The sequence below is a fragment of the Danio rerio genome, chromosome 15 (assembly GCF_052040795.2).
Source record: "Danio rerio strain M-AB ecotype USA chromosome 15, GRCz13ab, whole genome shotgun sequence".
Taxonomy (NCBI): Eukaryota; Metazoa; Chordata; class Actinopteri; order Cypriniformes; family Danionidae; genus Danio; species Danio rerio.
Genome location: NC_141035.1, coordinates 32,616,499 through 32,632,015, shown reverse-complemented (window position 1 = coordinate 32,632,015; position 15,517 = coordinate 32,616,499). Strand labels below are relative to the sequence as shown.

Genomic DNA, 15,517 nt, shown 5'->3' with positions numbered 1-15,517 from the left:
TATTCATTTGATGGCAAATCTGAGTCATTTTAATATGAAGATTTTTTTGCTTGAGAAACATTTTTTCTTATATATATACACACACACACACACACACACACACACACACACACACACACACACACACACACACACGCACACGCACATGCACACACACACACATGCACACACATATATATATATTCTTGAATCAGATATTCTGCCAGTAACAGCACTCGTCCACTCGTCCCTTCACCGTTGTTACTCTGCTCACATTTAGCAACAAGCAGAGGACAATCTACAATTTCACAAATATTGCTGCTGTTGGACAACATAAACTACTTTTGAGGCTTTTTAGTGGAAAATATAGTTGTTTAGATTTCAATTATGCAGTTAATTTATACGTAGAGTACCTATTTTTATATATTTATAATTTCTGAGAGACCATCAGAGCCATTAGCCTGTCATTGAGCAGACCAAAGATGCCTGACATCTTTTTTAAAGAGACTACATAATAAGCCCTTAGAGGAGGAAAAATACAGCGTAATTTTAAACTACAGCTGATCAAATAATTATAAAACTGGTAAGTGACTTTCTAAATCGATCTCTCTATTTTGTATCATGTAGTGCTGTATTTATACCTTAGTAATTGTAGTGTGGTGAGTGTAAGATACTGCAGACTAGTTCAGTAAACAAAAAGAAAGAAGAAATGCCCGCATGTGTTTAGCATTTTTTCTTATCGCACACACAACAGCAATTTAGTAGTGTTTGCCTTGCTTTGGCTTTTTTAGGGTTAATTAGTGTGATCTCCCGATTACGATAGAGAAATACTGGGAAATCTCTGTAGACTGATGGCATTTCATGCAGTTCAGCCTTAAAATCTTAAAATGCGAACAAAATCACCTGTTTTGTGATCACTTTAGACATGCTAGAGAATCATTCAAATAGCTCTAAAGTGTTGTCAGTGAGGTAGCAAAGGTTTCTGCTGTTCTGATGTAAGCTGCATATGTGACTGAATGGCTGAAGGAAGTAGTTCACACTCGTAGCAGTGCAATGTGGCTGTATTTCTTTACTGGTGGGACACTAAGGCACAAGGCACTGCTACGCGTGTGATGTTGCTCATATAAATGTGAAAACCAATACTGGCTTGTTGAATGGAGACAATCCGTGTTCAGTGAATATTATTCTATCATGCAGCATCAATAAACTAGCTTTTATACACAAATTCAGTTTTGTTTTTTTTTTTTTACATTGCTTATTTAAAATCCAATCAAAAACATGATCTACAAAGTATAAAAAACTAAAAAATCAATAAAAGTATGATCTGATAAAGGTTCAAATAAGCAACAAAGGTTCAAATAAGCAGAGTAAGTGACAAATATCATTACTAAAGTTATCCAGTTATAGTTAAAACCTTAAAATATATTTATCTTGCCTTTATTTTTTGCCACTGTGGTTCAGGCATCTTGAGTTCGAATCCTGACTCACTGATCTTTTCTGATCCCTGTATATATCGATTATTTTATTGACCAAATTTACAAAACATTCAAGAGAGAAGATTAATAAGTGTCACTGTACCTAATCATTGTTACATTACCTAACATTGATTTTTCAGTAGAGCTGTAGGTGCTACACAGCCAGAAATAAAGCACAGCATCATAAATGTTAAATTGCTTATGTAGGCCTTCAAGCTATTTATTCATTCATTAATTTTTTTCGGCTTAGTCCCTTTATTCCAAGCTATTTATTTCAATAAAGTCATACATATACTGTCTATTTGATTAAATATTTATTTTGCAATTAACTTATATTAACTGAATATGCTATATAACAAAAAAATATGGTTGTTTATATACTGAAACTGTAGTTTCTTACCCATATTTAAGTGGTAAATGATTATTCGAAATGTATTTTTTATTTTCTAGATTCCAGATGCACAGATAAGAGGTTTTTGCCTGAGAAGTCAAGCACACTGGTGGCTCTGTCCAGTTTTCCTGGAGCTGGAAACACCTGGGTCAGGCACCTGATTGAGCTCGCCACCGGCTACTACACAGGCAGTTACTACTTCGACGGCACCCTCTACAATAGAGGTAATGCCATCATCACGCTGTCAGAAATGAGGAATCTTTCCAGTCCAAAACCATGCATGCTGGAGGCAACTTTCCAGCAAATCAAGCCAGTCTGAAAAATATTATTGCACAGTTATTGGATGAGATGAATTCATCATAATAGCTATCTGGTTTCTCTCATTCACATAAACAGGCCAATGTCTCTAATGGAAAGTGGGCATTTAACCAAAGCTTAATGTGCCACCATAACAGTATGAAATTAGTTGCATTCTGCATGGAAAATGTGATTGTTAATATTATTGGATTTGCCTATTCAAATCAAAATAACAAGTTATCATATTTATACAGTTATATTTTTATTTGATTTACGTTTTTATAGGCTAAATGCAGCTAGTTTCATTAAATTTTCAATTTATTTTGGCTTGACCTTTATGGTGTTTATGGATGATTTTAGAATCGCTGGTATATTTTATAAAAAACAAAAATTTTAATGAAACAGTATATACAGTTATATTTTTATTTGATTTACGTTTTTATAGGCTAAATGCAGCTAGTTTCATTAAATTTTCAATTTATTTTGGCTTGACCTTTATGGTGTTTATGGATGATTTTAGAATCGCTGGTATATTTTATAAAAAACAAAAATTTTAATGAAACAGTATATACAGTTATATTTTTATTTGATTTACGTTTTTATAGGCTAAATGCAGCTAGTTTCATTAAATTTTCAATTTATTTTGGCTTGACCTTTATGGTGTTTATGGATGATTTTAGAATCGCTGGTATATTTTATAAAAAACAAAAATTTTAATGAAACAGTATATAAATTAAACAAATGATAAATACTCCCATTATATCTATTTTTGACTATATGTGTCTCTTGAACCACACATTCAGCTTCAGTTATTATGCCATAAGTCATTATGCCAGTTATTATGCCATTTTTTATTATGTTTAATATTTTTGCATGTTTACTATTTGCATATAGCATCTATTTTATATATAAGTGACTTGCTCCATGAGAATGTGACTTGCTCTAAGGGATGTCACTTCCTTTGATGGGAAACTCTAGAAGTCATTGAGGCATGTCATTATTTTTTTCTTATTCATTTGAGAAAATGTTACACCAATATTACACCCAACATATTAATTAAGTAGATATTAAGTAATAAAAAATATACTGTATCTGAGTGAATTTGAATAAAGCATAAAAGTCTGTTTTAGACTTTACATGTGGCATTTGGTTAAAGCACAGGTGTCAAACTAAAGCTGCGGTGAACTTGCGAAACTCTGTAGTACGACACTGCGAAAAGGGGCGGGATTAAACAGGATGATTAGACATTAAAAAAGCGAGTGATTGGTCCATATTTAAATTTTCTGTTCAGAGAGGTTATGTTTTGATCCTCGATTGGTCTGATGCAGTCAAGTGATGCGATTTTGCAGGTCAGAGTTCAACAAACTCGAACTGTGAAACTTGATGCACAAGCTTACGTTTCCAGTCTGACGCATTCACGTGCATATGAGGAGAGAAGTGCAGTATGACCGCAGCTTTAGTTTACTTCCAATCCTAATTAAACACACCTAATTGTACTAATTGAGTCATTCAGGCTTGTTTGAAACCTATAGGTAAGTGTGTTAGAGCAGGGTTGGAACTAAACTGCAGGGCTGCAGCCCTCCAGGAACACCCCTGAGTTACAGGTTAGCATCTTGACCTAAATCCCAAAATGGTGGTAAATGTCAACTCTGTTATTGTCAACTCGGTTAGTCATTTAAAAAACTGACTGCAACAGAAGCAGATGTTCCCTATCACATTTAAGCATTTTGCATTCATTTACATTAGTAATGGATCCAGTTTATGGCAAGTTTTACATTTATTATACAGTATCTGATTCCAGTTGATTAGGAAAATGAATGGGAAATTCACAGAATTGAAAATGCACAAAATAAATAATTTTAAATTCCTGAATATTGTTTGATTTTGTTTAGTGTTAGCGGTTATCTATTATTTATGAAAGTATAAAATAAGATTAATTTTTTTATTCACTTTTTACCCCATATTACAACCACACACTGTCTCTGCATTAAGAAAATGTGATATATATAAAATATATATATAATTTGGGATAACTGGGATTGATTTTAAGAATTTTGACTGATTATCTGTTTAACTGTTATGCATCATAACCAAAATTAGGCAAAATGTACTCAACTACAGCTCAAAAAAAATTATTTGACATAGTCATTCATTTTCCTTCCTTATTCATCAGGGGTCACCACAGCGCAATGAACCACCAACTTTTCCAGCATATGTTTTACACATCGGATACCCTTCCAGCTGCAACCCAGTACTGGGAAACATCCATATACTCTCATTCACATGGCTAATTTAGTTTATTCAATTCACCTATACTGCATGTCTTTGAACTGTGAGGGAAACCAAAGCACCCGAAGGAAACCCATGTCAACACGGGTAGAACATGCAAACTCCACACAGAAATGGCCAACTGAGCCAGCCAGGACTCGAACCAGCAACCTTCTTGCTGTAAGGCGACAGTGCTAACCACTGAGCCACAATGTCACCTTCAATAATGAATAATAATAGATAAATAATGGAGCAGAGTCCTCTATAGTGAGTTTGTATGAAGTTTAAACTCTTTTTCTTTTCCAGAATTTCAGATTTTTCTGCTTCTGCACAGCTATTTGAGATGACTTTGATAATGCACATTTGGGCACAGCTGACCTTCTGTTCTCTATCAAATGCCAAACTTTATTGAGCAATTCTTTTTCTTTTTTCTCTCTACCATTAAAGAACTCGACCTGCTTGAAAGTCACTGTGCCTTTTCAAATCCATCACAGAAACCTGACGCACATTGGCTGGAGGGGGTCTGCGGTGCCCATGCCTGGATTAGAACAGCCTTTTTCTTATGGCGTTTTTGGAGTGTATGTGTTTGGATGGAGAGGCATGCAGTTGGCTGTATTCTAATCCGCTTCTCCTCCTACTGTGCAGGCTTCAAGGGTGAGAAAGATTACTGGAAGAGCGGACGAACCATCTGCGTGAAGACACATGAGAGCGGCCAGCGGGATATAGAGATGTATGACTCAGCAATACTGTTGATAAGAAACCCCTACCGATCGCTCATGGCCGAGTTCAACCGCAAGTGTGCTGGGCATCTGGGCTACGCTTCTGATCAGCACTGGAAGGGCAAAGGTATTATGGGCATCTCTTTGTTCAGTTGAGCTCCGCAGGCACTGGGACTTGGATATATCATAATGAGACACTATTTCTGTCAGGGTGATTTTTGGTAATATTATGTACAGTTGAAGTCAAAACTATTAGCCCTTCTGTGAATTTCTTTTTCAAAGTTTTCCCAAATTATGCTTTATGGAGCAATGAATTTTTCACAGTATTTCCTATAATATGTTTTTTCTTCTGGAGAAAGTTGTATTTAATGTTTTAATGTTTTTTTTTTTTCAAAAACATAAGGGTCAAAATTATTCGCCCACTTAATTTATACTTTTTTTCCATTGTCAACTAAACAAACCATCCTTATACCATGACTTGCTTAATTACCCTAACTTGCTTAGTTAACCTAATTAACCTAGTCAAGCCTTTAAATGGTATTTTAAGCTGAAACCTCGTATCTTGAAAAATATCTAAAATAGATAAAAGAAAGATAAAAGGCAAAGATTAAAGAAATCAGTTAGAAATTAGTTATTAAAACTATTATGTTTAGAAATGTGCAGGAAAAAACTTCTTTCCCTTAAAGAGAAATTGGGGGAAAATATACTGTGGGGCCAATAATTTAGGAGGCCTAATAATTCAGACTTCAACTGTATTATTAAGTGTTATTTAGTTTTTAGTTTTTTTTGTTGTCTGTGAGATGTTTAAATTTAATTTTATTTAAAAACGTGTTCTTGCAACTATATAGTTCTTTTTGATCAATTATTTTTGTTTTAGTATTTATTTTTCAACACATTTCTAAACATAATATTTTAATAACTCATTTTTAATAACTGATTTATTTGATATTTGCGATGAAGACAGTAAATAATATTTGACTAGATATTTTTCAAGACACTTCTATACAGCTTAAAGTGAGATTTAAAGGTTAATTAGGTTAACTAGGCAGGTTAGGGTAATTAGGCAAGTTATTGTGTAATGATGGTTTGTTTTGTAGACTATCGGAAAAAGAAATATAGCTTAAAGGGGCTAATAATTTTGACCTTAAAATGGTTTTAAAAAAATAAAAAATTTGTTTTACTCTAGCCGAAATAAAACAAATAAGTGTGTGTGAATGTGTGTGTGTGTGGATGTTTCCCAGAGACGGGTTGCAGCTGGAAGTGGATCCGCTGCGTAAAAACTTGCTGGATAAGTTGGCGGTTCATTCCGCTGTGGCGACCCCGGATTAATAAAGGGACTAAGCCGACGAGAAAATGAATGAATGAAATGAAAATTTAATTGGTTCTCTTGGTTTTTAAATGACCTTTTGAACAATATAAAGTTAATGTATTTATTATTATTCAATATTAATATAAAACACACAATAACACATTTATATTAGTTAATACGTTCAAATATAAATATTTCTTACCAACCCAGAAACAGCATTTTCCATAATTCTAACTTAAAACAATATTCAGTATTTGACCATTACTTAGCCAGTAGTACTGTACTACAAGACAAATCCTTAATGTCATGTTTTTCACTGTCCTGCTTTCTCTTCTTTCCAGAGTGGCCAGAGTTTGTGGGTAGTTATGCCTCCTGGTGGGCCTCTCATGTGCTGGATTGGCTGCGCTTTGGAAAGCAGCTTCTGGTGGTGCATTATGAGGATCTGCAGCAATCGCTGGTGCCAACATTACGATCCATCACCTCTTTCCTCAACACCAGCGTCAGTGAAGAGCATCTCCTCTGTGCCGAATGCAACAAGGATGGTCACTTCAAGCGCTCAGGTGCGCGACGACCCGCCTTCGACCCCTTCACCGCAGATATGAAGCGGCTGATAGATGGCTATATCAACACTGTGGACCAGGCTCTCAGAGCCAGCAACCATTCTGGATTACCACAAGAATACCTTCCTAGATGATAAGTCCTCAAGTAGAGCATTCATTGATAAACTCACACACTGAGGCTGAAAATAACAGCATGCGGTGCTGTTCTCCACTGGTGCGCTTTGAGACCGTCATGTTTTAACGGCGGTCTGTAGATCAGAGACTGTTAATTATAAAAATAGAGCCTGACAAAAACATCTCTAGTCAGAGGCTAAATAAGTTTTGCTTTTTCCTTTGGGTGGAAACTTTGAGTGCTTAATTACACCCTTCAGCCACAAGTCAATAAGAGGCCTAATAAACAACTAACACAATCACTTATGAACTAATGAGAGTGGTAGATCATAACCACATGTCAGACACAATAACTACAGCATAGTTTTTATTTTTTTATTTTTATTTTTTGAACATTTCAATAAAGCTTAAAGAGAGCAACGGTTAACACCAGAGTCCAAAATATTCAAATCAATTGCTGTTTATTTCTAGATATAATAATTGATTAAAAAAAAAAAAAAACTATGCCAAGGTGTAAACTGAATGAAATCATACACATTTAAAGTGTATGCTAATGTGTGTATGTTTTAACGGCAGTCTGTAAATCAGACTTGATGATACAAATTTAGTCCGGCAGATCTGAGAATCAAAAATATCTGTAGTCAGAGGTTAAATAGGTTTGCTTACTCCTTTGTGAGGATACTTGAGTGCTTGATCGCATCCTTCAACTACAAGTCAATGAGAGACCTAATAAACAACAACCGCAATCATTTATGAACTAATGTGAGTGGTAGATCATAACCACGTCAGACACAATAACAACATCATCAGTTGCTTTTTTTTTTTTTTTTTTTTAAATAAAGCATAAATGGAGCAACGGTTAACACCAGAGGCCAAAATATTCAAATCAATTGCTGTTTATTTCTAGATATAATAATCAACACTTAAATAAATAAATAAAAAACTATGAGAACGTGTAAACTGTACTAAAGCATACATATTTAAAGTGTATGCTTAACGTATGCATGTTTTATCGGCAGTCTGTAGATCAGACTTGATACAAATTTAAAATGAGAATCAAAAACATCTCTAGTCAGAGGTTTAATAGGTTTGCTTTCTCCTTTGTGAGGATACTTGAGTGGTTAATCGCATCCTTCAACTACAAACCAACAAGAGGCCTAATAAACAACAGATGTAATTGCTCATGAACTAATGTGACATGAGTGGAAGATCATAACAATCCGTTGGATACAATAACAACATCATTGTTTTATTTTGATAATGTAGAGGTGTGACAGAACAGCAGAAATATTCTTTTTAAATAAATTCAGTTATAATAAATTTAGTAATTACTATTTTCTTCAAGATTAAAAAATATATCCGCTACAAACACCAGACCACAGACTGTTATGTTCAATGGCTGTTTATTTTTTAGGTTTAATAATTTCTTATATATAAAGTAAGATAGTCCTAAAGGTGCTCAAATTTAGGGAACAAAACAGTGCTGTGTGTTGATAAGATATATATATATATATATATATATATATATATATATATATATATATATATATATATATATATATATATATATATATATATATATATATATATATATATAGCTTGTCAAATTGTCCTACCTCCTGTTCTAAAAGTAGGTAGCACGTTTTGATTACTCAATTTGTTACCCATCAAATTTTGCTACCAACGTAAATTTGAATGTGGAGTAGAGTGATATGAAGCTGTAATCTTGCCCTAACCTACCTAATCCCTAACCCCAACCTCAGAACTATTCAAATACAGTGTTGGTATACTCAACATAATCTGATGGGTAGGATAAAATGTCACAACACCGGAATAGTTGGCAGTTCATTCCGCTGTGGCAACCCCTGGAAAAATAAGGGACTAAGCTGAAGGGAAATGAATAAATATAGAAAGTGTAATAGTCTTTTTCAATTTGTAAAATTTTCATTTTATTAATCACATATTTATTATTTTGTTTTTATAAAAAAATCTATTAAATTTGCGCTTCTGTGATACTTTCTTAAATAATATGATATAAATGGGCATTTAAATCAAAAGCCATTTATGCCCTGCTATCTTTAACTATAGGAGCAGGTAATCTAATGTACCTGTATGTAATGTTTGGGGTGGTTGCTTTAAAAGCTTCAACTATTTTTCAGATCTAATCCAAAAGAATACATGTTCAATAGACTAAATGATCTTCCTTTGGATTTGGGAATCAATATCAACTGATTAATATTTATAAATCTAGAAGTTGCTAATTAAGTTGAACATGCAGTGGTCAAAAAAACACTGTATTTATTCAGGAAATATTCCTACCAAACTAAAAGATCCTTTTTAAACATTTTTTGTTATGATTTCGTGTATTGTTACACCCTTATTTCACAAAGACTTTTTTTTTCTTAGCAGTGACCATTCAGATTATTCACAAAGCCAGTATCTTAAGTGCTAGGATGTCTAATGTATTAGCAAACTCAGAAATAAAGGTATGTGAGCTGTCACTGGGGTGGTACATTTTCGAAAGGTACAAATTTGTAATTAAAAGGTCCATATTAATACCTCAACGATATATATTAGTATCTAAAAAAATTAAAAGAAACACTTTTGTACTTTCTAGGTACTAATATGTACCCTTGAGGTATTAATATGGACATTTTAGGTACAAATGTATACCTTTCAAAAAGGTACCACTCTAGTGACAACTCACGTACCTTTATTTCTGAGAGTGCATGGCAGATGGATATAACCTTAAACAATATCAACGACCAGAAGGGATAAGATACTTGAATGAAAAGAAATAAAAAGTTTTTTTGGTTGACTACAAATCTAAATATAGAGTGCAGCATGTTTATGGTGGTTTTATAGCAAAATAACAACCAGGTTTCCCTCACAGACAGTCAAAATCAGAATAAAATACGACATGGCAAATAGACTTAGCATACATCAAAGTCAAACTAGTGTTGCCGGTCCCCTTCCTGCGAGATTCCTTCTAAAACGAGAGGAGGCTTTCAGCCGGACTAGACTAGACAAGACTTGCCTTGCGGAATGACGTTAGCCTGATGCTAATCCTCCCAGAGCTGATTAGCACGCCGCCAGCATGCTCCAGATGTGTCTGGATTAAGCGCTGGTGTAATACTCTTTTGCACATTGCCAAACTGGGATCAGCTGCAAATTCAGACAATGTCGCAGCAGGGCTGGTGGCGAATCCCGCCGGGGCTCTGAGTTATTCAACGACACACAAAAGATCAATCGGTTAGCGCCATTCAGTGTAGGCTAAATAAAAACAATTCTAACTGTTAGAAATTAAGCCGTGGCTTCGTAGCGATTAGCTTTACTTAAAGCCAGATTTTCTAGTTTTAAATAAACATTCTTTATACATTTCACTGGTTTGAAGACCAATCGTAAACAATAGGTTGAGACCATGTCGCTGTGCAGAAAGGACATTGTACACTACCTGACAAAAGTCTTGTCGCCTATCCAAGTTTTAGGAACAACAAATATAACTTGACTTCTAGTTGATCATTTGGTATTAGAAGTGGCTTTCATGAAAGGCAAAGACCTCTAGATTATTTTGTTACCAAAATAAAATATGATCACGCCTTGGTTTTAATTAATTAATTACGGCAGTAAGGTCTTGTCACATAACAGAAATGATGTACAGTATAGAATATAAAGTCATGGTGCAGTGGAAAAAGAATAATTATTGTGTATGACTCCCATGAGCTTGGAGGACTGCATCTATACATCTCTGCAATGACTCAAACAACTTATTAGTAATGTCATCTGGAATGGCAAAGAAAGCATTGTTGCAGGACTCCCAGAGTTCAAGATTCTTTGGTTTCATCTTCAATGCCTCCTCCTTTATCTTACCCCAGACATGCTCAATAATGTTTATGTCTGGTGACTGGGCTGGCCAATCCTGGAGCACCTTGATATTCTTTGCAGGAACTTTGATGTGAAATATTAAAAGGAATGCTATCCTGCTAAAGAACTTACCTTCTTCTGTGATTTTCAATGCAATATTCAAGACAAATGTCTTGATACCTCACGCTGTTGATGTTGTCATCCACTCTGCAGATTTCTCACACTCCTTCATACTGAATGTAACCCGCAAACCATGATTTTTTTCCTTCACCAAACTTGACTGATTTCTATGAAAATCTTCCATTTGAATTCCAATAGGTCTTCTGCAGTATTTGTGATGATTGGGATGCAGTTCAACGAATGATTCATCGAAAATATCTACCTTCTGCCACTTTTCCAAAGGATCAACTAGAAGTCAGGTTATTATTTGTTGCTCTTACAACTGGGATCGAAGACAAGAATTTTGTCAGGTAGTGCATAATATCCACATTTTTAAGAGTCTTTTTGGATGAGTTAATGAAAGTATTTTTAGGATGTTCACACTTGGCAAGTTTAATTTGATTAAAATGAGCTTAAAATGATTTCTCCGTTAAGCCGGACATATACGGTGTGAATTCTGATGGTTGGAAGATCATCACGCACATGCAACGAGTGAGTTTCTTTCTCTCAAAAAAATTTTTTTGCTTGCGCAACCCCTGTAAGCCTTTATAAATATAAATTACAATGTTGGCCCCTATGGAGTCTTGGAAAGAGATCTACATCAGCGAGCTTAACACAAGTATAATTAATGAGCCATATATGAGGTTTAATGAAATATATCAGATCTGGCTTTAAGTTGTCTCTATAAGCCTCTGCCGTGGAGAATAAAGTGCTGTGTGGCCCGGATGAATTATAAATGAATTTCATGGCGCCCCCACTGTGATTTCCTGCAGGCCTGGTGCTGAGGTCATTGCGTCTTGCCTGGAGAACTGTGACAGATTAATGTCTAAATGAAAGAGATTTTTATTTCCATGCGCATCTTGGTGTGGCTGCAGTATACAGTGCACAGATCCACTACATCAATACATGTACAGCACTGAGCTGTTCTTTGAGTGTGTGTGTGTGAAAAGTTGTGTTCATGTGCCTCATTTCATAGACAAAAATATATAATCAGTTCCCTCATGAATTGATTATGTTGGCTGAGCTTTGCACAGCAGTAAATAGAATCTTTTTTGTGCTGTCTTTGAGCAAAGGAACAAAAGGTGGAACGAGCTCAAGTGTTCTGTTTTTGTTTTTTGGACTCAATTGATGTCGGTTGTGACTGCTGTGGACATGCGTGGATGCCATTAACAGGGGCCGGACCCCATGGTTTTACTGCTGTTCTGAAAACATGAGGAATAAAATTCATGATGCAAGCGGATGTCTCTTCTCGTCTTCTCAGAAGTGGTGACAAAAGATTGTTTCCGAGCTTAAAGCCACTTGAATGTTTCAAAGACTCGCTTTTAAGATATTCTGAGGAAAATAAATCTGACAGATGCCTGGGAGACTAAAACATCTTAAAATTATTTGTTCATGTTTTTTTAAGCAATGTGCCAAACGTATTGAGTGCCTTACTGAATATAGCAGAATTACTACTGCATGTCTTGTATACAGTATACGTAGTAATACCCAAACCTCAGGATTAAATGCAAGGCCCAATCCCAGTTCTACTCCTTAGCCCTTACCCTTACCCCAACCCCTTGTTTTGCACGTTCACGTGAAGGGGTAGGGGTGTCCCAATTCTCTTTAGCTTGAAGGCGTAGGGCTAAGGGGACGGGATAGATATCCCTTCAGATTTTTCAGGACCACACTCGAAACCAAAGCGTAAAAAAATTTCACCGAATACACCATCTACAATGGCAAAATGGCAGCACACGGAAGTCAGGAGATGCACAAACTAGTATTTTTTGTCATTATTATGAATTTTTACAACAAACAAGCATATGTTTCAATACATTCATAACTGTGTTCATGTTTTGCCGTCATGTTTAAAAAAATGCTAAAATAAAAAACGCTAAATTTTGCTTTCAGTGATCCCTTATAATAACTCCTATATAGCAGTCTCACAACATTCTGTTACTCATGACACTCGAATACCTTGTCAGAAAAGTCTAGTGGCTGGGAATGACCTTTTTACAGTGTTTTCTTGTGTTTAAATTGATAATTATGGCCACAGTGTTAATGCACAGTACACTTATAAGCTTCTTGGCAAATTATATCATTATGATAACATGATATCGTTGTCTTCAGTGATTTTCTGAAGATAAATACCAAAAAACAAGGCAACTGGAATAACTACAGCCATTGTGATTGTTGATCTCATATGAAGCAAGAGCTAGAAATGGGATTGGGTTATAGTGAGATCATTTTAAAAAACTAATTTTGATATTTAACATTGTAGATCTTAAAGCCCAGGACACACCAAGCTGACATCAAAAACTTGCGGTAATGAAACCATATTGTTGCCTCATGTCATATCTGGTCCCATCTGGACATGTGTGCACACTAATGCCTAGTTCAGACTGCGTGATTTTAGCCCCGATTTCGGCTCGCCGACAGATTTTGAGAAATCGCCGACAAATGCCTGAAATCACAGGCAAATCGCTGCTCGTGTACGTGAGTGACAATCACACAGTATGAACTTTCAAAGACGCGATCTGAGAGAATCGCCGATGAGTCGCCGATGCCTGCGAGATATTTGGCGTGCTAAATATCTGGAGCTGTCGGCGATTCAAATCATGCTGTGTGAATTGAGTTTTGACTGAAAATAACATCAGCCATCGCCTACAGCCAATGAGAGAGCGGCATTCACTTGCGTGCGTGTGTGTTTCCCTGCTGCAGGCCAGCGGGAGGCTGGGGGAGAAGTTAAAAGCGCTCTTTTTCGGTTTATTTGGACCCACGAAATGGAGGAAAAACCAGTGGAGGTTTGACCGGACACAGGAGCAACCGTGTCTGTTTGACGTTTAATACAGAAAGAAATTAGTTTATTATCAACGTTAAGGAGAAACGGCTAATTCCCTTTAAACCCAGGTGAACAAATATGTACATGTTTTACCCCATTAAAGGCTTCTTTCTCATTATGTAGTTAATAACAAAAGATATAATACGTGTTTTTGGCAGTGAGACGTAGTTTGGACGACGTTGTCGGCGATTCTTCCTATAGTAAAGTCATGCAGTGTGAAACCCCCTGTCACCGATCCATCTTGCAGTGTAAACAAAGCAGCGACGAAACGCTAGCCCAGATAGTCATGCAGTGTGAAAACATCTGTGACACGACTACTTTGAAAATCATGCAGTCAGAACTCGGCATAAAAGAACGACTGCTGACTGAAACGAGAATGTTATAGACTGTAAAAGATATGAACGTTGTATCCGTGATGTTAACCATAAGTTTCTGAAGAACGCAAACGAAACTACAAGTGGGCGTGGCCAACCTACGGCATTTTGTTTGAGCGTAACCAAGCATGGGAAAAAAGTCAAAGCATGAGCGGAGCTACGGATGACTGCTAGCTTAGATTTTTGGAAGTTTTTTGGGGAGAGGAGAAACGCTTAATACTTCATTACCTATGACTCATTTGTGTTCTGAACGCATGCATTGTTGTATACTATATTAATAAATTCTCTTTGGTTTTTTTTTTTAACACTGTTGTAACACATTGAGCCACTAAGCATTGTTATAAAGACATTTTTCTACAGGAGGAAAATTTTAATTACCTCCAAATACTTTAAATATAGTCTGTATTAGTAAATACAAGGCTATGATAAAATCCAGGCATTACACTGTATGACAATGTGTTAGATGACAATATCACTTACCTGGGAAATAGAGGACATGTGAATGGTTTGTAAGCACAATTAAGTGCACAAAGCATGCTATATCATCTGATATTTGCAGGAAATAATTCAAAAAGGCAACTGACTGTGTAAAGACACATAAATCAATACAAAAATACGATGTATTTTTGATGTAGCCGAGTTTAGCGGCTAATTAGCCGGAATCAGATAAGGGGGCGTGACGGTGATCGGCAAGACGTAGCTGTCACTCAAGTAGCCACGCCCATAATTTTGCAGAATTAATATGATATGACTTAATATAGTCATGAAGGATAATAATAGCCATGTGCACCAAAACCATCTTTGTATCAGGCTGTAAACATGTTTTTATCAGCTGTAACAATGGCAAGTTTAGCATAGCAGTCAGTGAACATCTGGAGTTCTTGGAGCCAGCCCCCAAAGCCCAGTCAATGAATTGCAGTTTCAGTTACTTCCGCATTACCTTCACAACCCTAGTAGCAAAGAATTCTGGCCCAGATTTGGCATAAAGCTGGGACATCAGACATTCATCCGGCACTGGCATACAGCATGTGGGCCAACCATGGCCTGGGTTTGGCAGAGGTGGCACCGTCTATAATGCGGCACACAAGATTTGGGCCAGATGTAAAACGTAGTATTTGGCCCAGATTTTAAAAATTGATTGTGGGCCACGTGAGTTTGGCCAGTCTTTCAGACATTTAAATTACATAAAA

General features: G+C 35.9%; 1 protein-coding gene across 2 annotated transcripts in view; it reads left to right on the top strand.

Annotated features, from left to right (window-relative positions):
* Positions 1 to 12,367, top strand: part of wscd1a (WSC domain sialate O sulfotransferase 1a) — a 69,968-nt gene extending 57,601 nt beyond the window's left edge. Inside the window, exons 7-9 of one of the 2 annotated variants that reach the window (NM_001441488.1) lie at positions 1,905 to 2,069; positions 5,056 to 5,256; positions 6,780 to 12,367. In NM_001441488.1, coding sequence (NP_001428417.1) covers positions 1,905 to 2,069; positions 5,056 to 5,256; positions 6,780 to 7,132 — 719 coding nt within the window. In that variant the 3' untranslated portion in view covers positions 7,133 to 12,367. Of the gene's footprint in view, positions 1 to 1,904; positions 2,547 to 2,867; positions 4,267 to 5,055; positions 5,257 to 6,779 lie in introns of those variants that run through there. The other variant, XR_015508208.1, reaches the window with a different exon arrangement.
* The last annotated feature ends 3,150 nt before the right edge of the window (positions 12,368 to 15,517 follow it).